Source organism: Suricata suricatta, chromosome 14 (genome assembly GCF_006229205.1).
Source record: "Suricata suricatta isolate VVHF042 chromosome 14, meerkat_22Aug2017_6uvM2_HiC, whole genome shotgun sequence".
NCBI classification, from domain to species: domain Eukaryota; kingdom Metazoa; phylum Chordata; class Mammalia; order Carnivora; family Herpestidae; genus Suricata; species Suricata suricatta.
In genome coordinates, this window is record NC_043713.1 from 57,280,031 (window position 1) to 57,307,623 (window position 27,593).

The 27,593-nt window shown below is 38.4% G+C and overlaps 1 protein-coding gene across 1 annotated transcript in view; it reads left to right on the forward strand.

Annotated features, from left to right (window-relative positions):
* RALBP1 (ralA binding protein 1) overlaps positions 1–27,593 on the forward strand; it is a 52,286-nt gene that overhangs the window by 16,277 nt on the left and 8,416 nt on the right. Inside the window, exons 2-7 of the mRNA XM_029922060.1 lie at positions 12,341–12,639; positions 14,882–15,340; positions 19,264–19,613; positions 21,085–21,246; positions 22,245–22,376; positions 26,685–26,792. Coding sequence (XP_029777920.1) covers positions 12,396–12,639; positions 14,882–15,340; positions 19,264–19,613; positions 21,085–21,246; positions 22,245–22,376; positions 26,685–26,792 — 1,455 coding nt within the window. The 5' untranslated portion in view covers positions 12,341–12,395. The remainder of the gene's footprint in view (positions 1–12,340; positions 12,640–14,881; positions 15,341–19,263; positions 19,614–21,084; positions 21,247–22,244; positions 22,377–26,684; positions 26,793–27,593) is intronic.

Sequence of the window (27,593 nt, forward strand, 5' to 3'; positions counted from 1 at the left end):
TCAATAAGCATTTTGCATTTTCTTTCATTATCTACTCAAAGTCATGCCTACTGCACCTCTAAACATTTCATTAAATCCATAATATATCATTTTTGAAATCAGGTTCATTGTTTTAATTTATAGTTCCTTAATGATATGGAGCATTTTTCCTATGTTTATTTGTCATTTATATATTTTCTTTGGTGTCTGGTCTTTTGCCTGTTTTTAGATTGATTTGTTTTCTTACTGAGTTTCAAGAGTTCTTAGTACATTTTATATAGCAGTCCTTTGTTAGTTATACCGTCTTTTATGAATATTTTCATCCAGTCTGTGGCTTTTCTTCTCATTCATGGTTTTAAGTCTCATAATTTTTATGCATATCCTCCCCACTTTCTTTTTCTTACAAAGTGGTAACTAAAGAAACTAAATTCCCGGGGCACCTGGGTGGCTCAGTCGGTTAAGCCTCCAACTTCAGCTCAGGTCAGATCTCACGTTCGTGGGTTCTAGCCCCGTGTCAGGCTGTGGTGACAGCTAGCTCAGCCTGGAGCCTGCTTCTGGTTCTGTGTCTCCTCTCTCTGCCCCTCCCCCTCTCATGTTCTGTCTCTCTCTGTATCAAAAATAAATAAAACATTAAAAAAAAGAAACTAAATTCCATACCCTACAGATTTCGAAGCTTCATTAGATTAAGATTTTATTTGCTTATTTTTGTAAGGCTGATGTGTGTGTACATCAGAGAGCATATTAAAGTGTTTCTTTTTTGTGTAAGATATTAGCAGCGATTGATAATCATTACCAATATCCATTTTTAAATTGCTTATTAAGTGGTGATAGTCTTTCATTTCTTTATTTATTAGGTGGAATATTTTGATCAGAATAAATGTGCTGCTTTAACACTTTGTATAGGAAGTTCAGGATAAATGCCTCTCCCCCCACTTTATTTACCAGCTATTCCAAATTATGAGATGGTTCTCTGGCAGCCTCCAAAGGAAAGGGACCAGTGAATTTTATTTTTGAGTATTATTATGAACTCATGGATTTAAATATACTTGATACATTGCAATTATTTTATTGAATTTTGGCTAGTGGGGTCATCTTCTAGTTGACTTCTGAGTCCTTTTCATTTGATTTCAAGCATCTTTTGTAAGTTTTTACTTTTTTTTTCATGACATGATATTTCAGTCTTATCTTGTACATATCATGCTCTGAGACCTGGTGTCAGCCTAATGGAAATACCTAATAATTCCTTGTGTTATGTTTACACAACTTAATGTGTATTTATGTCATGACAATTTAGTAGATATTTGAAAAAAATACACATAAAGAGAAAATATTTTTATTTTACTCTTAAGTAATTAAAATTAATGGTTTGCCTGTGCCTGCTGGATAATGTACATACTAATACTTTATAATCAGATTGGACATTACCACTCTCATTTCTTTTTATATTTATAGTTTATTGTCAAGTTGATTTCCATAGGGTACCCAGTGCTCTTCCCCACAAGTGCCCTCCTCCATGACCATCACTCCCCTTCCTCTTCCCCCCCACTTCAGCCCTCAGTTTGTTTTTAGTTTTTAAGAGTCTCTCATGATTTGCCTCCCTCCTCCTCCCTAACTCTTTTTCCCCCCTTCCCCTCCCCATGGTCCTATGTTAGGTTTCTCCTGTTAGACTTAATGAGTGAAAACATATGGTATCTGTCCTCTGCCTGACTTATTTCACTTAGCATGACACCCTTGAAGTCCATCCACTTTGCTACAAATGGCCATATTTCATTCTTTCTCATTGCCATGTAGTATTCCATTGTATAGATAAACCACATCTTCTTGATCCATTCATCAGGTGATGGACATTTAGGCTCTTTCCATGATTTGGCTATTGTAGAAAGTGCCACTATGAACATTGGGGTACATGTGCTCCTATGGGTCAGCACTTCTGTATCCCTTGGGTAAATCTCCAGCAGTGCTATTGCTGGGTCATAGGGGAGTTCTATTGATAGTTTTTTGAGGAACTTCCACACTGTTTTCCAGAGTTGCTATACCAGTTTACATTGCCACCAACAGTGTAGGAGGGTGCCCGTCTCTCCACACCCTCGCCAGCATCTACAGTCTCTTGATATGTTCATTTTAGCCACTCTGACTGGCGTGAGGTACCACTCTCATTTCTTATCGCTTGCTGATTTTCACATGGTACTTAAAAAAAGAAATTATACCTACTATCCCCAGAATTTCACTTCACAAAGATATGTCATTGAAAGGAATGTAGCTCAACCTAATGTTGAAATTGAACTTCTTTTAGCTAGTAGTTTGTACAGTGTCTGACAGATGTTGAGTACTGCTCTTTGTCTCAAATTGAAGATACCCATGGCTCCTATATGACTTGGCTTATGATCCTCTGGGTGCCTCAATGCACTGTTGGGGAACCAGACTATAGATATTTCTACCTAGTTTCTATTGCAACCAGTGGTGTTCATTTTCAGTTTGTTTGTTTTAATAATCTCTACACCCAACATAGGGCTTGAACTCATAACCCTCAGATCAAGAGTGGCATGCTCTTCCTATTGAGCCAGCCCCGGCACCACCAATGGTGTTTCTTAAAAGTTATTGTTAAATAAAGTTTGTTGGTCCTTGTACTCTCCAATTAAATTCTCATTTAACATTTCCTTAAGAGAGGTGCTTGGGTGGCTCAGTCGGTTGAGCGTCTGGCTTCGGCTCAGGTCATGATCTCACCTTTTGTGGGTTTGGGCCCTGCATCAGGCTCTGTGCTGACGGCTAGCTAAGAGCCTGGAGCCTGTTTCAGATTCTGTGTCTCCCTCTCTCTCTGACTCTCCCTTGCTCATGCTGTCTTTCTCTGTCTCTCAAAAATAAAAAACTTAAAAAATAAAAAAAGATTTCCTTAAGAATAGATTATCTGATTATGAAATTTGGCAGGCAAGAGGCCTGTCTCCTCACCCCTCAAAAAGATACACCATTCCTCAAAAAATGTTGTTTCACTGATAAGTATCAATGATCTTTATTATGACTTTTTTTTTAAATAAGGAAAAATTTTGTCCTCTGTATAGAGTGACTGCTAGTGATAGCACTTTGTTTTTGTTTTTTTTTTAATTTTTTTAATGCTTTTTTATTATTTATTTTTGAGAGACAGTGAGAGCAGGGGAGGGTCAGAGAGAGAGGGAGACACAGAATCTGAAACAGGCTCCAGGCTCTGAGCTAGCTGTCAGCACAGAACCCGACGCGGGGCTCGAACCCACGAACTGTGAGATCTGACCTGAGCCGAAGCCGGAGGCTTAACCGACTGAGCCACCCAGGCGCCCCACTTTGGTTTTTTTTTTTTTTTAATTTATTTTTTTTAATTTATTTTTTTTTAATTTTTGATACAGAGAGAGACAGAGCATGAAAGGGGGAGGGTCAGAGAGAGAGGGAGATACAAAATCAGAAGTAGGCCCCAGGCTCTGAGCTAGCTGTCAGCACAGAGCCCGACGCGGGGCTCGAACCCACGAACGTGAGATCTGACCTGAGCCGAAGCCGGAGGCCTAACCGACTGAGCCACTCAGGCGCCCCACCACTTTGGTTTTGTTTAAAGGCAAGAGTTTGGATAGGCACCTGGGATAGGGGAGAAACTAGAGATTAAGTCTTAATAATATATAAGAAGGGTGTAGAAAAGAAACAATAACTTCATATAAAGAGTAAAATCTTTATTAAGGTATGCCCCCAAACAGTTGTAAGTAGATTTGAAAGGACTTAATTATCAACATGCTATTACGAGGAGAATCTCACTGCTGATGTTTGAACCTCTTTAAACCATATCTACTTTATCTGAAGGATTATATATGTCCCATTTTGTCTATAAACTTAAAAAAAATTTTTCCTGTACAGTAACATTCATATTTTGAGAGAAATTCCTTTTGCTCTTTTATTTGGTTTTAAAATAAGATAGCTAGTATTTTTTTGTGTGAGACATGATTTTTTTAAGTTTTAAAATTTTATCAATTCATAAGATAGTTTAAGATACCAAGTAGTGCTTGTGTGGAGTTACTACAGCAAGCTGAGACTGCTGTCCATAGAAAGGCCTGTCAGCAAGGTCAGTCCACAGCTGGCAGAGGAGAACTTGACTGTTACGTTCTGCATAGTACGTTAAACTTTTCCTGAATGAGAAGAGTGGCTTTCTGTGTCTCAGCTGTTGGTAAAAACAGTGCGTTTTCTGCTGAATACCTGCTTTCCTTCTGGGAGTCTGGAATTCTGTACATGCTCGGCTTGTACAGAGACCTCAGGCTCAGTCTACCGAGCTGCCTGGCAGACAACATGTCACACATCACTGTTCAGCTTGTCTCTGTGACCCCACTGCAGGAGGGCTCTTGGAAGCTTGAGCCTGGTTTCCTCTGGACTTCTCTCCATAAGCCTTTTCCTTTGCTGCTTTTGCTTTGTGTCCTTTCATGGTAATAAATCTCAGCCTTGGGTATGGCTATATGTGGAGTTATGTGGGTCGTGGGGTGATCTTGGGGACCCCTCAATATAGTATTGAAAGACTTACAGTGGAAAATACTATTCCCTGCCTCATTCTTGTACCCCCTCAGTCTTATTTCTTCTGTTATTTATTTCCTTATTTCTAAATACTATGCTTACACTGCTATTTTTTAAGATACCAGTTGTAGGTGTTGTCAATTAACTGGCGGCAGATGAGGATTTAGGTCTCTTCCTGAATTCCCTTCCTTAAGCCCTCTGATGTAATCATGCCTGTCACAGTGTCTGAGTCAGTGTTCATTGTTTTCATTATGATGACTGGAAAAATGTGTAATGCCAAGCCAGTTGAAAGACTACGATTTCATTTTCTCATCTACTTTTTTCTTAGAGTTAATGGTTATCTTCTATTTTTTAAGTAATGTTTTTCTATTCTGTTCTTATGACTGATTTATTCCAAAAGCCTCAGCAGCTCTTCACCAGATTTTACTGTTCTTTTCCATACGGTCAGAGGTCTGTAAATCCCATTGTCCTCAGGAACTCTTCATCCTGTGTCATTGTGGACTGTGTCACTCGTTGGTCACAGGCCTGCTTTTCTTGGGGCTTCCTTTGCTGCTTTTCAGGGTTGCACTCAGGTCATTGAAACTCTGGAGAAAGTGTATGGGAAGTACATTCCTTGACATTGTCTTTAAATTTCCAGTGTTCCTGTTGGGATATTGGTCCTGATCCTTTGTAAGTACTTTTCCTGGAGGAATCTCTTAGCATCCTTTTTCTGTCCCCTTGTGCTCTGAAACTATAATGTGTCTCAGTGCGGGTCTCTCCAGTTACTGTGTGGGGTGCTTAGTGGTTGCTTGTGATCTGAACATTCTTGTCCTTCAATTCCGAGAAAATTTCTTTCCACATCATTTGAAGGACAAGAATGTATTGTGTGTGCAGATAGTATTTACAAAATTTGGCATTCCCAAATAATAGATTAACACTAGTTAGAGGTCCAGTATGGAATGTATTAATGGGCCAGTATTCGGATACTCTTTTGGAGATTTAGATTGGAGACTCTTAGTTTCAGCTTATTTTTTAAAACTATAAAAACAAGGAAGACCTGAGTGGGTTAGCCTGGCATTTATTAATAAAGAACATTTATAAAATGCTGATTTTGTTTGACTTGTAAACTAGTTGAGCAAGTTCTTGGTTTTCTGGCATAGGTCTTTTTCTGTGTAGATGTTATTACGTATAATAAAACATTAGAGTTATTCTCAAAAGCATATTTTGGAAGACTTAATTTTAGCAATTTTTCTTTCTTCCCTACTTATATTACTTTGTCCTTTCGCATGGGTGAGTGATTCTCATTACATGTGCTGATTAATACTGGTATCGGAGCAGGGAAGACTATTTTAAGAATAATGTATATCGGGGTGCCTGGGTGGTTCAGTCGGTTAGTATCTGACTTTGGCTCAGGTCATGATCTCATGGCTTGTGAGTTCAAATCCTGCGACAGGCTCTGTGCTGACAGCTCAGGGCCTGGAGCCCGCTTCCGGATTTTGTGTCTCCCTCTCTCTCTGCCCCCCCCCCCACACTCTGTCTCTCTTGCCTTCAAAAATAAATTAACGTTAAAAAAAGAATAATGTATATCCTTGTTCTTTGGAGGAAAAGTGAATGATTTTATTTTTACTTATTTTTTAAATTTTATTTTGGAGAGAGCAGGGGAGAGGGGTCGAGGCAGGGAGGGGAGAGAGGGAGGGAGAATACCAAGCAAGCTCCGTGCTGAGTGCAGAGCCCTCTACAGGGCTCTAACCCATGACCCTGGGATCTTGACTTGACTTCAGCTGAAATTAAGATAAAGAGTTAGACACTCAACCAGCTGAGCCAACCAGGTGTCCCTTTATTTTATTTTATTATTTTTGTAGGAAAAACAAATTTTTAAACCACTGTTAAGTTTGAGTCCAGTTTTATGAAACTTTTTTTTTTTTTTGCTTTACCTCAGTGGTAACTGTCATAAGATTGCTTTACACTTTTAACTTAGTACTTTTTCTTAGACACTGCAGGCATAACATTTTTTATTTTAATATAGTGCAACTTCTGGTTCTGTACTGTGTTTTATATATAACATATAATCTTTAGTATTTTAATGTTTGTGCATTAATTTCAATTTGTTTAATGATTTTGCTGCTAAGATTTTGCCATCCCATTCCCACTTTTTCCTTTACAGTTTTATCTTATTTTAAAGTTTATTTATTTTGAGAGAGATAGAGAAACAGTGTGAGTGGGGGTAGCAGAGAGAGAAGGAGAGAGAATCCCAAGCAGGCTCTGCAATGTCAGTGCAGACCCCAGTCAGTGCAGGGCTTAAACTCACAGTGAGATCAGGACCTGAGCCAAAGTCAGACGCTTAACCTGCTGAGTCACCCAGGCGCCCTGTGTGTCGTAATTATTGTTAAAATGGGTCTTTTGTAAAGAGCATATAGCTGAGTTATGCTTTTTGTGCAGTCTGATAATCTCTGTCTTTTTAAAAAAATATTTATTTATTTTGAGAGAGAGAGTGTGTGTGTGCAGACAGAGGAGGGGCAGAGAGAGGAAGAGAGAGAATCCCAAGCAGGCCCTGCACTGTCAGCGCAGAGCCCAATGTGGGGCTCAAACTCACCAACTGTGAGGTAACCTGAGCCAAAAACCAAGAGTCAAAGACCTAACCTACTGAGCCATCTAGGCACCCCATCTCTGCCTTTTTATTGGAATACTTAGTCCATTGCGTGTGACGTAATTACTAGCTTTAATTCTACTGTGTTGTGATTTGCTTTCTGTGTAATTAATCTTTTCTTTGGAAGATTTCTGTTTTCCTGTTTTGCTTTTGGTTTCCCATTCTCCATTGACACCCGTGTGGGGTGGCCTCATTACCATTGGGCGATGGTGAAAATCCTGATTCTTCACTAGGTGTCCTGTGAGACTAGCCGGCAGGGGCGGCAGAGCAAGGTGCTTAGTTATTACAGCTTGGGGGTAGAGGTTCAGATTCTTCACATGGTCTGCACTGACAACCCTGCTGGAGCAGAGCACTGTTACCAGTTGGCAGGTGTGAAAGGCCCTAGCTCCCTACTTGGCCTCTTTGACAACCTCCAGCAGGGGTGCTGGGGTGCTGTCCCCTGGGGGCACAGATCTAATCTCCTTCTTTTTGGTACAGATAGGGGTAGAACTACAGATTTTTTGTGTGTGTTTGTTTGGAGTAGACTATTATTATCTGAAAGTTTTCGTCTTGCAGGGCAGCCCCTTTCCTGGTCCTTTGGCTAGAGAGAACAGGTTTTTGTTGCTTTATCTGTGCCTGTCAGTGTTTCTGGGTTTCTGGCTTCTTGAGCTCCAGATCTGGGATGTAGAGGCAAAAAGAAAACTCAGGGAACTTGCAACTCTTGTTCTTAGAATCCTAAGGTCCCTAAACCACCAGCCAACTTCTCTGCCTGTCTTTTGCTTTTTTTTTTAATATAGGATCCAGGATTTCTAGTTGTATTTACCAGGAGGAGTAGGAATAGGTATTCTTTCAGATGTTCACAAATTTAGAAGTAGGAGTTTCTAATTTTTTAAAATTTTCATATCCTTGGCTATTTATACTTAAATTAATGTTGGACTCTTTGAGGCCTCTTCTGCTCTTTTCTTTGGTGAAGTTTTGGCTTGCTACAGCTCCCTAGTGCTCAAAACTGTGTGCCCTAATGGAAATACAAGTTGTTGCTTTTAAGTCGTCCTGTATTCAGGCTTTCACCCCTTCATATATGCTGTAAGTTGCTGCCCTTCCTTCTACTCATTCCCAACTTTAGGGGAAGCAAGTCAACAAATATTTCGCTAGAGTAGTTTTTGCAAGATAACCCGTTAAGTGCTTTATGAACAAACATGACTTCTGCATCAGTCTAGTATGGAAACTGAGTAACGATAATAAACTGGGAGAACATGTGTATGCAGTAGGCATGAGTTACAAAATGCTGCAGGAAGACAGGAGAGAGTGACCACATGCCTGTGTGGCATTTGATTGTGCATATTCCTGCTCTTACTCCTTTTAGCGCCAGTTTTGTCACTACTGGCTTTGGAATCGGTGATGCGTCAGGTCCCACATCAAGGCTGAAGTTCTCAGCTTGGCATTCAGTTGGCTTTCAGTTCAGCATCCAGCTTGTCTTTCCGAGCCTTCCCTACCCTCCTTCCCAGGAACTGCTCCCATCAGACCAGGCATGCTGCCATCCCACAAGTAAGCTGTGTGTTTCTGCTTGTGTCTTTAACTGCACTATTCCTCCTGGCGTGAAATGTCCTCTCTTCTGGGTGTCATACACAAGGGGCAGTGTAGTGGAAAGAAGACCCGGTTTTACTTCTTCCTTGCTGTGCGACTGATGTAAGTTACTGCAGCCCTCTGAGCCTTGGTTCCCCCATTTGTGAACATGGAAAAGTACTTCTTTTCTAATAGGATGCTAAAGGTTAGTTAATGTATCTGAACCTGGCTGAAACCACAGGAGCCCAAATAAAATTCGGGTTCCATTGCTTTGTTTCCTTAATTAAAATGTAAGGCTAAAGGTCAGGTTTGTTCCTTCTAGTCTTTTTGTCTCATCAGCGGACACAGTATGTTGAGAACATGGAAAAAATGAGTTCGTTCATTAAGTAAATGTTTGAGTGCTTCCTGTAATGCCCTGTGTTGTGTTAAATGTTGGAGCTCACCCATTTGTTGGTCAGGACAGGTGGGTGCCGTAGGCAGTGAAAACACAGCACGGTGCATGCAGTACTGGAGGTGTTGGAGGTATGTTCCAGGGATTTGGGGAGCATAGAAAAGGAGCGATGAGGGGGATTCCTGGAGAAAGAGTTGCTGGTAATTGACCCTGCTTTTTTTTTTTTTAACAGCTTTATTTAGGTGTGATTTACATACACATAAGAACCATCTACTTTAAGTGTATAAATCAGTGATTTTTAGTAAATTAAACAGTTTGTGTAACTGTCACCACAAGCCAAATCCAGGCTGTTTCCATCACTTCAGAAGATCCTGGATGCCCATTTTCAGGCATCATATTGGAGGAGGGGTAGCAGTTGGCCATGCAAAAGTGCTGGAAGGAGGGCTGGACTCCCTGGAGTGAAGACAGCCCGTGCAAAGCCAGGGAAGCAGGAGACCAAGTGGCGGGGTGTGGATGGGATGCCTGCGAGGGGCTTTCTTCCTGTGGTGCACAGCTGTGCTCCTTCCCAGTGGCTGTGTTCTGGCTCCTCGTCTTTGGAGTTCAGTTTGCTCACCTGTAATGTTATGCTCTTGGGCTCCAGTTCCGCCTAAATCCTGTGATTGTCAAAACTTACAATGCCTTCTATTGAAGAGAAAATAGAATGTACTTTTAAAAAACAATAGCCAAACAGAAAACAAGAATTAGAGTGATGCTTACAGATCCTTTAATGGAATTTTCCCTTTTTATGCAATAATGCATAGTGGATACAAAATTTATGAAATGCAGAAGGGTAGAAAGAAAACTTAGGTCACATAATCTTATAATTCAGAGAAAATTGTTACTAACATTCTGTTTCTTATGATTTTTATGCATGTATGTTTATGTACTTAAATATTGATATTGTACTGTAAATAAAGTCCCCCCCCCCACATTATTAAGTTGTACTAAAAACATGATTTTAATGTTTTGGGTTTTTTTGAGAGAGAGCATGCATGGGCATGAGTGGGGGAGGGGCAGAGAGAGAGAGAGAGAGAGAGACACAGAATCTGAAGCAGGCTCTAGGCTCTCCGTTGTCAGCTCAGAGCCCATAGACCGCAAGATCATGACCTGAACCGAAGTCGGATGCCCAACTGACTGAGCCACCCAGTCGCCCCTAAAAACATGATTTTAATGCTGCATGATTTTGGGGCACCTGGATGGCTCAGTAGGTTAAGCATCCGACTTTGGCTCATGTCATGATCTCATGGTTCATGAGTTCCAGTCCCACGTCCAGCTCTGTGCTGACAGCTTAGAGTTTGGAGCCTGCTTCAGATTCTGTGTCTCCCTCTCATTCTGCCTCCCCCGCAATTACTCTCTCTCTTTCTTCCTCAAAAATAAACATTAAAAAAATTTGTTTAAATGCTGCATGATTTTTATTAAATTAAGAAAACATGGTCTGTTGATTTTTTTTCAATTTTTTACAATATAGTAATAAAGCACATGGTAAGGTTCAAACTACATAGAAGGAATAAGAAAAAATCTTTCTCCCATTTTTCCACTTCCAAGAGTTAATAATAGTTAACTATTTCTTACATGCTCTCAGAAATTGTGTTAATTTATATTACATTATATGGATAAACCATAATTGAATTGATCTATTGGTAGACATTTAGATTATAATGTTTTTGCTTTTATAGTGCTGAAATGAATATTTTCATGTATACATCTTTGAATTCTTATAAAAATATTATCTGAAGGATAAATACCTGGATCACACAGTATGTTTTATATTTTAATAGATATTGCCAAATTGCTTTTCAAAAAAACTGTCCTAGTTTATACTTCTACTATTAGTAGAGAGTCTCACGAGCCTCTCTCATATCTTTACCAACATTGAGTATTATACACTTTTTTGTTCTTTGCCAGTCTGATATTAGAGAAGTAGGAACTTATTGTTCTAGTTTATATTTTAAAAATTAAAATTGTACTTGAACATTTTTTGCATGGATATTAGTCATTTTTCTATGAATTATGTCATTTCTGTAGGTGTCTTCATATTTTTACTGATTTGTGAGAGCTCTTTGCTCTTTAAAGAACTTAGCTATTGCACATTGCACAAAAAGTCTTTTTTACAATTTATTTATTTTGAGAGAGAGCTTGCTGGGGAGGGGCAGAAAAAGAGAGAGAGAGTGAATCACAAGCTGTTCGCACAGAGCCCAAAGCAGGGCTTGAACCCACAGACTGTGAGATCATGACCTGAACTGAAACCAAGAGTCAGACGCTTAACTGACTGAGCCACCCAGGTGCTCTGCAGAATATATATATATATATATTTTTTTACATTTGCTTTTCTTTTGACTTTGTTCATAGTCCAATTTGTTAGTCTTGTCATTTAGGGCTCTTGGATCTTTTAAATTGCAAAATAATCTTAAAAGTGAGAAACCTTAAAAGAGAAACAAGTGATTCTAATAGTTTTTGAAATGAGTATCATAAAGATATTAAAGTGGAATAAGAACTAATCTAAGTAACTTTTGAATAATATACATAAACTGTGTAACTTCTATATAAAGAAGAAGAAAAAGTGACCAAACCATGAACACTTAACTGCATTTGTCCTTTATAGTGTCCATTCTAGTGAATCTATTTAGTGTGTATTTTAGGATTAAACAAATGAGGGTTCCCTCATTTCTTTTTAACATAACTGCCTTACAAAATAAAATAACATCAACATGTGAACTATCTAATATCATGCAATATAGAACTATTATACTAAATGATCTATAATTGTGTGAATCCTCAAATATATCACTGTAAGTATTGTAAATTTTAATTCTCATTCTGAATTATTTGTGTGTAGTTGTATAAGTTGTCTTTGTAGTTTATTATTCATAGTTGTTTTTTCAGAACTTAAAAATAGTAAGATTTTATGTTGGATAGAACAATCAAAATGAAACCCCTTATGATGGGGACTTCTTTTTAAAAGGAACTCTGTATTGACTTTGAGAACTCTTATTTTCATTTGGTTCATTTTTCTAATACTTAAAGATGCCAGTGCGTCTACGTCATTGAGAACTGAAATGTGTGATGAATGTAACTTGAGGTGATAAAATGAGTGAGTATTTTTAAAGGGGTTGTGAAGAAAAATATTTTTGATTTGTAAATGCAGGGTTAATCGCCATGTTGTGTGTGTGTGTGTGTGTGTGTGTGTGTGTGTGTGTGTGGTGTTTGTGTTCTGGTTGGTGTTGATGATCTTTTCTCCCTCTGTGCAGGTGTAATGGATAGGTAACAGAGAAACCCTCCTCACTGTCTCGTCAGGGAGGCAGAATGACTGAGTGCTTCCTGCCCCCCACCAGCAGCCCTAGTGAGCACCGCAGGGTGGAGCATGGCAGTGGTCTTACCCGAACCCCCAGCTCCGAGGAGATCAGCCCTACCAAGTTTCCTGGATTGTACCGCACTGGCGAGCCCTCACCTCCCCATGACAGCCTTCATGAGCCTCCTGACATAGTGTCTGATGATGAGAAAGACCATGGGAAGAAAAAAGGAAAATTTAAGAAAAAAGAAAAAAGGAGTAAGTGCCATTTTTCTGTACGCTTTTAGTATATTTGGGGTAAACTTTTACTCTAATTACCTGCTTTCTTCTGGGATTATGTCCAAAGATGCTTGTTTGACATTTTCTGTTCTTTATTTTTCTGGGTCTTAATTTGTGTATATTAGAGTTGTATCTTAAGGTCTTACTCTTCCAAACAAAAATACTAAATTTCTAGAAATGGTAAAGTTTTTTTTTTTTTTTAGAAGTTTCTTAACTGGGTCATTTAAAATAATGTATAAAAAGAGTAGATATTGAAATTTTACTGTTACACAATATTACTTTCTTGGCTAGATTGTGTAGGTTGGGGTACATTTTATTGGAACTGTGAAAAAGGTAGTTATTTATTTATCTTATGCAGATGCCACGATGCATTCTTCTTTATAGGTTCTGTTCAGTTGGAAAGTTGAATTGTTTAAGCATAGCTCTTTAGTATGTTAAACTCAAATGAGGTGATTTATTTTAAGTTACGTATTGCTTTATTTTGAGTTTCATGTTATACTTAAGTCAGTCTGTTTTTTGAAGCATAATATTGAGATAGAATGCACAGATTGCGCATTTGAATGAGCTATCACAAAATGGACATGCGTCCTTGTAATTACAAGCCTCTGGAAATAGAGCGTTATCAGCACCCTTAGAAATTCTTTCCACTTATCCCTTTGGAGGTAATCCCCCATGCTTCCCAAAGGTAAGCTTCTTTCAGTATAGCTTGAAATTGCCTGATTTTGAATTTATGTAAATGAAAGTATATTTCCTTGTGTTTAGTTTCTTTTGCCAGAGTTAGATTTGTTAGATTCATCATGTTATTACACATGGCAGTAATTTGTTCATTTTTATTGCTGGATTTTGTTTCATTTAATTGATATACTAGAGTTTATTCTGCTGTTATTGGTCATTTGAGTTGTTTTTAATTTTTGACTGTTGTGAATAGTGCTTCTGTGACTGTTGTTGCACATGGTTATACATTTCTGTTGTGGGATTGCTCTCTTATAAAGCCATGCTTATTCTAGCATTAGTAGATCCTGCAAAGCGATTTTCCAGAGTGGTTGTACCAGATTCCACCCCCACCAGCAATGTCTGAGAACTACAGCTGCTTTGTATCGTGGTATTCTTGCCCTTAAGATTTCTGGTTGGTGTGGCATTTTTTTGGTATTTTAAGTAGAGGGTAATTTGTGAAATTTTTAAATTTAATCTTCATTATGAAATAGCTTGCTAAGGTAGCTGGCTAAAGAAAAGAATAGGAAAATTACATTTTAAAATAACAACCAAACCAAAGTAGAATAGCTGATAGAATATAAAACAAGTGTCAATGTGTGCAAATCAGGGCTCATGAGGCTCAGAAGTGGGCTGATGCATTTGGCCACCATCCAGAGATTAGGGAATTTTCTTGGTTCTGCCCTCTACCCAGTTGAGACTTCAGCCCCTGTTGCAGTCTCCAGAAAGAACTTCACAGCTAGTGACAGGAAGACCAAGTGTGACAGGAGAACAGCTGGAGCATCTAAACAGGGCCATTTGTGTCGTGGTGTCAGGCTGCTTCAATTACAGGCCCCAAATATATGAAATATATATGAAAAATATATGAAAAAAAATCTAAAGTAAGTTGAGGACATTATTAAGATGGTAAAAAAATGCTCTGTATTATAGAAGGACTCTTTGCATTATTAGCTCTCTCTGCAGATACTTTGTTGTGCATTGAAATTTTTTTTTAACATTTATTTATTTTTGAGAGACAGATCATGAGCAGGGGAGGGGCAGAGAGAGACAGACACACAGAATCGGATGCAGGCTCCAAGCTCTGACCTAGCTGTCAGCACAGAGCCTAATGTGGGGCTCAAACCCATGAACTGTGAGATCATAACCTGGGCCGAAGTCGGACACTCAACCGACTGAGCCACGCAGGCGGCCCTGTTGTGTATTTATAATATTTGATTTGGTTTGCCAAAATTCCATTTGCACACATGTAAAGTAAACCCCATCGCAAAGGTGACTGGCACGCCTCATGTCACCTTCTTGTGGTCAGGAGATGTCACTGCAGCATCTCATGTTAGCTGAGAAGAAACCCCTTTCATTACTGGCAGCACCCAGGAGGGAGTGGCCATGAAGGGAAAAGCAAGGTAGCCAGTAACAGGTAGCACTGTTTTGTTTAGTCCTGTTTTTAGGAAGTTTGTGGACGGTTTGACATTAAACATATGTATGACTTCTATTCCTTGCATTTCTTTGGCAGCTGAAGGCTATGCTGCCTTTCAGGAAGATAGCTCTGGGGATGAAGCTGAAAGTCCTTCCAAAATGAAGAGGTCCAAGGGAATCCATGTTTTTAAGAAGCCCAGCTTTTCTAAAAAGAAAGAGAAAGATTTTAAAATAAAAGAGAAACCCAAAGAGGAAAAACATAAAGAAGAAAAGCACAAAGAAGAGAAACATAAAGAGAAGAAGTCAAAAGACTTGACAGCAGCTGATGTTGTTAAACAGTGGAAGGAAAAGAAGAAAAAGAAGAAGCTGATTCAGGAGCCAGAGGTGCCTCAGGTTGATGTTCCAAATCTCAAACCCATTTTTGGAGTTCCTTTGGCTGATGCAGTAGAGAGGACCATGATGTACGATGGCATTCGGCTGCCGGCGGTTTTCCGTGAATGTGTAGATTATGTAGAGAAGTATGGCATGAAGTGTGAAGGCATCTACAGAGTGTCAGGTATTGGGGACATGCACTTCACTTAGGGGTTTTTAAAAATTAACTTACATTTTTCAAAGGAAGGAAGAAAGATTAACTTATGTGGAAAATTGTGAAATTGTTCCTAATAAGCCTTATTCATTTCCGCAATCCTTCCAGTTGAACAGAAATCCATCCCCCGCACTGTGTGTGTGTGTGTGTGTGTGTGTGTGTGTGTGTGTGTGTGTATGTGTTGGCAGTTTGCTTTTTTTGTGATATTCCCTTTCATTGGCAGCCTTTATACACGAGTTGTTCAGTTTGCAGGAGCCCGGATGAGTCTAAACAAAACATATGAGTCATGTGCCTTCACTTGGGTGCACTCAGACTATGCTTTATTCTTCTCACCTCCTTTCCTCTCTGAGCAGGGCTCAGTGTTGTGAGGGAGATCAGTAGGATGAGGAAAGACTATCTGGGTGAAGGGACACTTCTTGGCCAGGAGACACTTTTATTGACTGAACCATATAATGTTATTTCCTGAGTTTGGCTAAGGAATGTGAAATGTTACTTGCTAAATGCTGAGGCCCTAAATGTCAGTGTTTTTGTCAGCTATGTGCGGCTCTTACGTATATTAGTGAAATTGATTTTCTGTTTATCTATGTTTTCCATGTGTGTGAAAGTTCAAATTTCTTATTTGGCAAGGATGTAGTTCATATTGGGTTTCTAAAATCCATCTAAATGTACGCTACTTAAAAAAAGATTTTATTTCTTACCAAGTAGTAGCACTTTTGTACTGTACAGTATGGAAGTCCTGACCTGTGGCAACATCTGTGTTCCAAATCACTACCTTCTTGTGATTCAGTTCTTGATAGTGGAGACCTATTTTATTTAAAAAAATTTTTTTAATGTTTTTTTTTAAATAAATTTATTTTTGAGAGACAGAGAGAGATAGTGTGAGCAGGGGAGGGTCAGAGAGAGAGGGAGACACAGAATCCGAAGCAGGCTCCAGGCTCTGACCTGTCAGCACAGAGCCCGATGCGGGGCTTGAACCCACGAACTGTGAGATCATGGCTTGAGCCAAAGCCAGATGCTCAACTGATTGAGCCACCCGGGTGCCCCTATTAGTAATATTTTAATATATATTTATTTTGAGAGGGGAGTAGGGTCAGAGAGAGATTTAGAGAGGGAATCTCAAACAGGTTTTGCACTGTCAGTGCAGAGCCCGATGTGGGGCTTGATCTCACAACTGTGAGATCATGACCAGAGCCGAAATCAAGATTTTGATGCTTAACTGATTGAGCCAGGTGCCTCTGGAGTACTATTTTATAAAACTTATTGTTGGGCACACATTTTCATGATGAGTCAAAGCATACACACTTAGAATATAGAGAGGTTACACTTAGTTTTTCCATTGATTTGGTTCACGCACATTTTTAGAAGGCAGATTTGATGTTTTTGATTACTGGGGAAAGGACAAGCATCTATGATAATTGGGGATCCCTTTACATAGTACCCCTTAGCATATCATCATTTAAGAATATTTTGGTTAACACGCTACCATTTTATAGAAAATAAAATTCACAGAAATGGCATTGTATTTGAACTTAGAGTTCTTTAGTAACATGAAAATAAACACATTTCAATGAACTTGAAAAGTTGGCTTTTAAACTAATGACAAATTGATTTTTAAAGATTTAAATAATACTAACATAGCTGCTTCTCTCACTTGAGTCTGATTGGATGGAATTTTGTTTTAGGTGAAAGTTGCTCTGAAGAGTTTCTACAGCTTTGTTCAAAGGATTTTTTTGTCTTTGACCTATTTTTGATGTTTGCCTTCTTTTGGAGTTGGAGTTGCAGAACTCTATTTGTGTGTCAGAGTACTCAAAGGGAGCTATTCCCCTAATCATTGATTCCTAAAAGTTGAGCTCCTGCTTTGATCAATTTTTTATCATTTTTTAAGCTCTGACAGCATGTTACATTCAGTATACCATGAATTAGAGTTTATGGCTGTGACTTTTTTTTCTTTTGTTGAATGCTCATAAGACTGTTTTCTGCTGGAGAGTTTTGGGTTCCTTTTTATTCCTATTATAAGGGCCAGTTTTATTTATTTATTTTAAGTTTATTTATCTATTTTGAGAGAGAGTGCACATGTGCATACACATGCATGCAAGTGAGGAGGGGCAGAGAGAGAGGGGGAGGGAGAGAATCCCAAGCAGGCTCTGCATTGTCCGCACGGAGCCTGATGCGGCACTCGAACTCTCCTACCGTGAGATTGTGACCTGAGTGGAAATCAAAAGTTGGACACTTAACCGACTGAGTCACTCATGTGCCCCTATAAGTTCCAGTTTTAAAACATGTATAAATGTTTTAAATGTGTATGTTCTTTCTATACCTGAGATTTAAGTGTCCAGTTTCTAAAAAGAAAATATTTTGATAATTTCAGAGTAACAAACCAAAGACATTCTAATTGTTTACTTGTGCAGTTTTCTGGGTAAGCACTATTGGAGAGAAAAATTAGATGCATATAAATACATATGAGAGAGAGAGGAGGTCTTTGTTAAGAATTTCAATTAAAGTTATCACTCACCATGTTTAGTCATGTTGTCAGAGAAGTAAGAAAATGGAGATTATTTTCTAACTTTTTGGTGTCAAAATAAAGATTATACATAAATAAACTTTATATTATTACTTTCATATTTAGAGTTACTCATTTTATTTTGTTAGCGTTGGATAAGTTACACATTTTTTGCCTTTTTAAGGTTTTCACTTAAGATAAGGAGCACTATTGATTATAAAATGCTCTTCAGATTAGATGATACTTGAGCATTTGCATCTGGACCATTACAGTCTCTCAGCCCTTAATATTGTTTCAGATAATTGGCCTAAAGTTTCAAGTATTAAACACAACAGAAAGCTTCCTTGTACTTTTATGAGCATTTGCTGGCACTCAGTCCATATCACTTAAATTCAGATTGGACTGAGGACTTCAAAACTTATAAAACATTTGAAAAACAGCTGTTTTTTGTGTCAGTGTTTCTGTGCAGTGAGAAAGGCAAAATAATTTGATTTGGGAAAACCAAGTTTCACTCTTTTGGTGGTTACTCAGCTGTGTTCTAGATTAAGAAATGATACACAGGGGTGCCTGGGTGACTCACTTGGGTTAAGCATCTGACTTTGGCTCAGGTCATGATCTCACGGTCTGTGGGTATGAGCCCCGTGTTGGCCTCTGTGCTGACAGCTCAGAGCCTGGAGCCGGTTTCAGATTCTGTGTCTCCCTCTCTCTCTGCCCCTCCCCCGCTCACAACTCTGTCTCTCTCAAAATAAAATAATGACATAAAAAATTTAAAAAAATATATACAAATTCAAACTTAAAAATAGAATATAGTTGGGGATTATTTAAAGGACATATTTTTTTCAGAGTGTTGAGATCCACCTTTTGTATTTATAATACAATATTTGCTTATAAAAAGTAATGACCCACAACTTTTTGGAACATGTTTATAAATACCAAGCTGTGCTGTATGTTGTCAGTTTTGTAACTTGTTAGAAAAGGCCATTGGCTCCTTTTGTGGAGCAAGATTTATGCTTGAATTGTAGGTGAAGTTTTGCCTGAGTTTTTACCTGCCAAGTTTTAAATTAAAAAAAAAAAAAGCCCCTTGAATCAGTTGGCATGTTTTGAAACTTAAAACGTTCTGTGATTGCTGACTTTTGTTCTGAATATTGAGTTTTCCTGGGATCATTTAGCTTTTAGTTGACTTCACCCTCACAATGTAGCCTTTTATATTATCATCTTTACAGCGGAATTGTACAAACCTTGAGCAGGTCAGTACTTCATAGCCAGAGGTGTGTTACTGTCAGTTTGGCTGTCCTCAGATCTCTCCCCACAGCAGTAGGTGCCATGGTGGAAAAAGCTGTGTGTTTGATTATTCTTGATACTCTCTTTCTCTTCGGAATTTGGATGTTTTTAGGAATTAAGTCAAAGGTGGATGAGCTGAAAGCAGCCTATGACAGAGAAGAGTCTCCAAATTTGGAAGAATATGAGCCTAACACTGTAGCCAGTTTGTTGAAGCAGTATTTGCGAGACCTTCCGGAGAATCTGCTTACCAAAGAGCTGATGCCTCGCTTTGAAGAGGCTTGTGGGAGGAGCACAGAGAGTGAGAAGGTGCAGGAATTCCAGCGCTTGCTCAAAGAACTGCCAGAATGTAACTATCTTCTGATTTCATGGCTGATCGTGCACATGGACCACGTTATCGCGAAGGAACTGGAAACAAAAATGAATATACAGAACATTTCCATAGTGCTCAGCCCAACTGTCCAGGTACATGGCCTTCCCTGCACACCTGCCCTCTGATGCTGGCCCTGGAGAGTCATTTTCTGTTGCTGAATCCCGCACACCAAGCAGTTAACCAACAAAAGTAGATAATAGAATATTGGTCTTTTTCTTTCAGAATATGGACAGTGTCATGACCAGCATGTAGCTGTGTAATTTGAGTATTGTACACTCTTTGGTGTGATTTTCTAAACTAGTTTCTGATGACAGAGATCCGTCACGATGTAGAGGAGGACCCCATGGTACCCACAGTTACAAAGTTCATCTTTAGACTTTTAGAAATTTCATTTATTTCTTCAAATAGCCTTGTTGCTTAATTATATTGCACCCGTATATCAGACTCCAGCACAAAGGGACCTAACATCATTTGTTTGGTCAGGGAATTACCCTGATGATTTCATTCATACAGATCGATCATAGAGAAGGATTTTATAGAACTTTAATCTGAGGAGGTATTTCAGGGAATTGGGTAGTATGTTAATTAGTGTCTCTTTACAGCATAAATACTTGGCCTTTGTTTATTGCTGTTCACTTGGTACCGGCACAGAGTGTGTGTTTTTGTTTAATTAGAGCTGTACAGTATGCTCGATATTTTATTCAGGCCAGACACAAAAGGCAAAAAAATGAAGTGATATTTGTATTTATTTTAAGTTCTTTTTTACTAGTATAGTAGATTATTACCAGCCATTGTTATAACGCACTGTTGTAAAAGTGTATTTTCTTGTATTAAAGATTCTTTCATTGTTCACTGATAATATTTTGGAAGCAAAAGGTTTCTCAGATTTCAGTTTGATCATTCAGACTAGTCAGGATTTCAGAATTTGGTAAAGATCACATTGTTACTTAATACTACTATAATAGGGATGATAGTGCCATAGAAGGTTCAACTGTGTTGTTAAGGTTTAGATAGAAAGTAATCAATGTCCTGATCTCCTAGCATATGAACACGATATTTAAATACTGGCTGTGCGTATGTGCCTGCAAGGCATTGATTTCTGGAGCCCTCCTACCCCCAGCCCAGCTTGACAACTCCTGGTGCTCTTCCTTATGTCACATCCTTCAGTACATACACTGGTATGTGTTAAAAGGTCTCAAAATAACTCAAGAATAAAGAACATAAGATTTTTAAAATCAGGATTATATTGCTAAGGAGAGAGCAAATTGGTGATCATTGAGTTCTGCATCCTTTTTCTTGCCCTTTTATTTACTGATTTATTTTTTCAGATTCCTTATGGTGCTTGAATACATGCTTGAATAGATGCTGTTTTTCCATTCTCTTCTTTAAGTTGGCAGTAATTTAGCAGAGCATGTCCAGTCACTGTCTTGGAAAAAAGTCATTCCCATGTCTAGGATTAAAGGATGTACTATGTAGCAGACACAAATTAAATGAGATAAAATGATAATTTGAATAGGGTTTTTTTTTTTTTTTTTGCAAATCTTTTTATTTATTTTTTCTTAGATTAGCAATCGTGTCCTATATGTGTTTTTCACACATGTGCAAGAGCTCTTTGGAAATGTGATACTAAAGCAAGTGACAAAACCTCTTCGATGGTCTAACATGGCCACTATGCCTACACTGCCAGAGACCCAGGAGAACATCAAGGAGGAGATCAGAAGACAGGTGTGTGTGCTCAGCCCCACCTTCAGCCCTAAAGAGCCTTCCTTTGCGCTGACTTTTGGATGATTATGATGATCAACAGTGATGATTAGGAGGAGGAGCTTGTGTTCACTGAGCAGTCTCTGTGGGTCTGGAAATTGTCAGACACAGTGTTCATGGCACGCTGAAGGCAGAAATTTCTGTCTGGCACTATTTCATGCCAGTGAAGTCAGAATATTATAGTAGAAAGAACACAGATTTTGAAATCCAAGAGACCTGGCTTTAAATTCTTGCTCAGTTAAAAATTAACTGATTTTTAGGCATACTGCTTAACCTCTGTAAACCTCGATGATCCCATTTCAAAATGGTCATCTTGTGGTTTGATGTGAAGATTACTACCATAAATGAGATAATGCTGCCAGGCACGTTGTAAGGAGTCCAAAAATGTTAGCTTATCTGGACAAGTTTGCTGTTATCAATCATGTTTTAGAGATAAAAATAAACTTGGGGAAATTAACTCACTGTGTCACATGGTTTTACTAAACTGTGGAACCAGGATTTGACCCCAAATCCAGTGCTTTTCCACTTTCCTCTTTTGATAAAAGAAATCGTTCATTTGGAATGTGCGTGCGTGCATGTGTGTGTTTAGCAAAACTGATTAAGAAATTCAGGACCAAGAGGCCTACTTATGTTTGATTATTATTATACTTTTTATTTGCATACATGTTATGAAATTTTTGCTTGGTTTTCTTTCCTTTTATCTGCTCTGAGCTCCCATCATTAGTTGTTGATGTGTTGTGGGAGGGGATGTGAATGAACTGTAAATTAATGATGAGAACCCAATGCTCAGGCAAAAAAGGATTTTCAGTGATAGCCTTAAAAAAATAATTCATGCCATTATATCATTCCCTTAATGTTAATTGAAAAATACTTGGTTGTACATCTTTAGAAATTGCATATGGTTTTATTTTAAGGTGATGAGACATGAGATACCACTCAGTGTGTGGTATATTGTTTTCTAGGAGTTTCTTTTAAATTGTTTACATCGAGATTTGCAGGCTGGGATAAAGGATTTATCTAAAGAAGAAAGGTTATGGGAAGTACAAAGAATTTTGACAGCCCTCAAAAGGAAACTAAGAGAAGCTAAGAGACAAGTGAGTAATTTCGTATATCATGTTGATAATAGAATATAAACAGAATGTGCTGGGATTGTTTAACTTTATTTTAAAATAAAATGTATACATGTCTCCTGAAGTAAAGTTCCCTTAATTTTCTCAGTTCTGGATTATTGATCCTTTGTTTTGGTATCAGGGAAGTGTTATTTTAGAAAGTTGCTGTGTTTTTTGTTTGTTTGTTTGTTTTGTTTTTTAATTAAACAGATGATTTTACTAAAAGATGTTTCATTTCCTGCTTGGTTGTACTTGTAAACAGAAGCAATTGGATAGTGATACATTTCAGAGACTGCTGGGAAATTTGAAGCCTTTGAGTTAGCTCTTGGGAAACACGAGTAGGTACTGAAGATCAGGAAGAGTTTTATTCACCTAATAAAAGGAAGAGTAGCATGTGACTCTGACTAAGTTTGGGGTACACATCAGACTTTTCATCTCCTCTTGTGTATCTTGGTTCTGGGATCATGGGCTGCCTAGCCACAAAAGGCTAAGATCTCAGATCTCTGGACCCTCTTACAACCTGTGTTCGGATTCAGTAGCAAGCCCTACCAGTACTTCCAGGGAATGTTAGTTAGCATTCATCAGACTGATAGAGCATGATCAGCAGTGAGTCACCATTGTGGTTGTGTTAACAGACAGCCTATGTGGAGGTTAGCTTTGTCAGAGAGGAAACATGAATTTTTATACATGCCCTCTAGGACTGGCAGATTGGCAAAAGCCCCTTTGTGTGTTTTTCTTCCTTCTTTTCGCCTGCTTACCAGATTATCTGTCTTTTGTTCCCTATACCTGTTGTCATTGTTGTTCTTTTCATGCCTCAGCCTAGAACCAGTGACTGACTGATTAGCCCTCATGGTTGTAATTGTTAATCATGTGGCATAGCCTATCAGACTTGAAATGGAGGGTCTGTGATCTGTGACAGGGATAATGTATGTTTCGTTTTCATTACTCTTGCTTCTACTCTCTCTTGGATAAAGGAATTTTGACAGAGCAAACCAGAGCCACTATAGAAAGGGATGGATTACTTTTACTTTACCCATTTCCTTTATGCTCTCTCTTTATAGCTGCTCATTTGTTTATAAAGTTCTCAAAAGGTTTTGTCAAGTTGACTTCAACCTTGAGGAATAAATTACATTTTTTAAAAATGTTTATTTGACAGAGAGAGAGAGAGAACAAGCAGGGGAGGAGCCAAGAGAGAAGACAGAGGATCCAAAACAGGCTCTGCCACAGCTGAGAGCCCGTTGTGGGGCTTGAACTCATAAACTGTGAGATCATGACATGAGCTGAAGTCGGACGTTTAACTGACTGAACTACCCAGGTGTCCCAGGAATAAATTACTTTTAAAAGATAGAAGTAATATAATTCATTATATTAACAAGACTAAAAATAAGAAAAATCCACAGGATTCTGTCAATAGGTGCAGAAAAAGCATTTAGCAGAATTCAACCCTTATTCATGATAGCTCTCAGCAAACATCATTCTCAGCCTGAGAAAAGGTGTCTATGAAAAAGGCTGCCATTAACATTGTACTTAATGGTGAAAGTCTGAATGCTTTCTCCTAAGATTGTGTATGTAAGGCAAAGATTTCTGCTTTCGCCACTTATGTTCCATGTTGTACAGGAGGTTTGCTCTAGCTAGAGCAATAAAGCAAGAAAAAAAGGCATTCAGATTGGAGAGAAGTCTTTATATGTAGATAACATGACTCCCTATGTATAAATCCTTTTTTTTTTAATTTTTAAAAAATGTTTTATTTATTTTTGAGAGACAGAGAAACAGAGTACAAGTGGGGCAGGGGCAGAGAGACAGAGGGAGACACAGAATCCAACGCAGGCTCCAGGCTCCGAAGTGTCAGCACAGAGCCCGATGCAGTGCCCAGACTCACAAACTGCAAGATCATGACCTGAGCAGAAGTCGGAAACTTAAATGACTGAGCCACCTAGGCACCCCCAAAGCCTTTATACATAGACAACGTGACTGTCTACATACAAAATCTATTAAAAACACTGATAAGTGAATTTAGCACAGTTGTATGATACAAGGTTAGATACACAAAAGTCTGTTGTATTTCTGTATATTATCAATGAGCAATCAGATATTGGACCTACAAAGAAAAAAGACCTAAATAAGTTGAGTGATATACTTAATATTGTTAAAATGTTAGGTTTTCTCATATTTGTCTGTGAGTTTAATCCCAGTCAAAATCTAAACAGGTAGTTTTTTGTAGAAATTAATAAGCTCTTTTTAAAAACTTATGTGGAAATACAAATGATGTAAAAAATTGTAGAAAAAGAACATTGGAAGACTTGCACTACTGATTTTAAGACTTGATATGAAGATACAGTGACCAAGATAGTAGGTGTTGGATAAAGCAAACATATCGAGTAGAACGTCCAGAAATAGACCCACAGTTATGTGTGATGGCATAGAACTGCTTGGGATTCTCTTTCTCCTTCTCTCTCTGCCCCTCCCCTGCTCACATATGCACGGTGCTCTCTTCTCTCTCAAAATAAATAAACATTAAAAAAAAATTAAAAACAAAACATGCTCTTCAAAAGACACTGAAGAAAATGAATATACAAGAAGCTGTGACAAAATATTTGCCAAAACACCTATCTGATAAAGGACTCGAATATATAAAAAACTTAAGATGACAAAAAAAAGGGTTTTATTCGACTCTTTTTTTTTTAAGGAGATTTGGGTTCGTAGCAAAATTGAGACGAATGTACAGAGATTTCCCATATACCCTCTGCTCTCCCACCAGAGTATGGTACATTTGTTATAATAAGAATTCAGTTTTTAAATAGGCAAAACAGTTGGGGTGCCTGGGTGGGTCAGTCAGTTAAGTGTCTGACTCTTGATTTTGGCTCAGGTCGTGATCTCACAGCATGGAATTGAGCCCTTCCCACTGCCCCCAGCCCAGGGTTGGGCTCTGCACTCAGAGTGAGGGGCATGCTTAGGATTCTGTCTCTCCCTCTCTCTGCTCCCTTTCCCCCTTGTGCGTGTGAGCCCTCTCTTAAACCTTTTTTTAAGGCAAAAAAGTTGAATAGGCGCTTTACCAAAGATCATGTACATATGGCAAATAAGCACATGCAGAGATGCTCGACATCCTTTATCATTAAGGAAATGCAAATTGAAATCACAGTAAGATACTACTACACACCCAGCAGGAATGATTAAAAATAAAAATGCCAGGTGTTGCCAAGAATGTGGGGCAACTGGAACTCTCATTGTTGCTCTTGGTAATGCAAAATGGTATAGTAATTTTGGAAAACAGTTTGGCAGTTTCTTATAAAGTTATACATATGGTTACCATATGACCAAGCAGTTCCTCTTTTAGGTATTTAAAAGAAGAAAGCATATATATCCACTCAAAGCATATACATATGAAATGTTCTTAACAGCTCTACTTATAATAGTTCAAAATTAGGAAGGCTCCAAATGTCCATTGGGTGGTGAATGGATAAACAGATTGGTATACGTTTATGTCATAGATATTACTCAGCAAACTACCAATACAAACAACAAAATAGATGAATAGTAAAAACATTCTGCTGGGGTACCTGGGTGGCCGGTTAAGCATCTGACTCTTGTTTTTGGCTCAAGATTTCATGGTTTGTGGGTTGGAGCCCCCATGGGGCTTCATATTGCCAGCGTGGAACCTGCGTGGGATTCTCTTTGTCTCTGTCTCACTGTCTCCACCCTCTCTGCCCCTCCCCCTCTCTCAAAATAAATAAGCTTTAAAAAAAATTATGCTAAGTGAAAGAAGCCACATAAAGATTTTACTGACTGATTCAATTTATATGACACTCCAGAAAAGGCAAAACTATAGCAAAGGAAAGCAGGTCAGTGGTTGCCAGGAGCCAGCAGATGGTGGAAGAACCCAAGGGTACTTTGTGTGGTGGTGGAAATGTTCTATATGGTGATTGCTGGGCTGGTTACTTAACTATTCATTTAACTTAACTGTACAACTAATTGAATTGTATACTTAAAATTGAGAACATCCAAAAAAAAAAAAAAACCCACAGAAGGTCATTTATATGGGTGGGTTCCAGAAATGGTGAGCACATTAGCCAGAATTAAACATTTTTTAGAGTGCAGCTACAAACTAAGACCCACATGTTGTTTTTGAAGCACAGTTAACAAATGCTTATCTGTTCACTAGTTCATCTGACTATTACTGTTATTTTTCAATTCTAGGAAATGAGAGGGAAACTTCGAAATGGTGGTTGTGTGAAACTGTTGAATCTATGTTACATATGGGCTGAGCAGTTATTGTTCATTTGTCTTCCCCAACAGGAGTGTGAAACCAAGATTGCACAAGAGATCGCCAGTCTTTCAAAAGAGGATGTTTCCAAAGAAGAAATGAATGAAAATGAAGAAGTCATAAATATTCTCCTTGCTCAGGTAAGCTTAACTTTTTCTCTACTTTGCAAATTCCTTTCTTAAACATGAAAATTGTGTATAATTAAGGTGTACAGCGTGATGATTGATAGACCTATATACATAGCGAAGCTATTACTACAGGGAAGCTAATTAAATTGTCTCCTCATCTAGCTAGTTACCTTTTTCTTTTGTGATGGGAACACCTGAAATCTATTCTTTTAGTATATTTCCAGTATTTAATACAATGTTACTAACTACACTCATCATGCCTGTATACTGGATCTCTAGACTTATTCATCCTTTGCAATTGCAACTTTGTATCTTTTGACCAACATCTCCCCATTTTCCCCATCCCCCAGCCTCTGGTAACTGTAGTTCTGCTCTCTACTTCTATGAAATCTACTTTTTTTTTTTTTTTTTTTTTAAAGATTCTACCTAGAAGTGAGGTCATACAGTATTTGTCTTTCTATGTCTGGCTTATTTCATTTAGCATAATGACCTCCAAGTTCATCATCTTAAATGGCAAGATTCCCTTCTTTCTCATGGCTGAATCATATTTCTGTGAATGTGTATGTTTATACACACCCTGCATCTATCCATCCATGCATTGACCATTGGATTGTTTTCATATTTTGACTATTGTGAACAATGCTGCAGTAAATGTGGCAGTGCACGTATCTCTTCAGTGTCCTTTTCATTTCCTTTGTGTTATACCCAGAGGTGGAATTGGCTGGATCATATGGTAGTTCTATTTTTTGGTTTTTTTGAGGAACTTCCATTCTGTTTTCCATAATGGCTGTGTTCAGTTTACATTCCTACCAA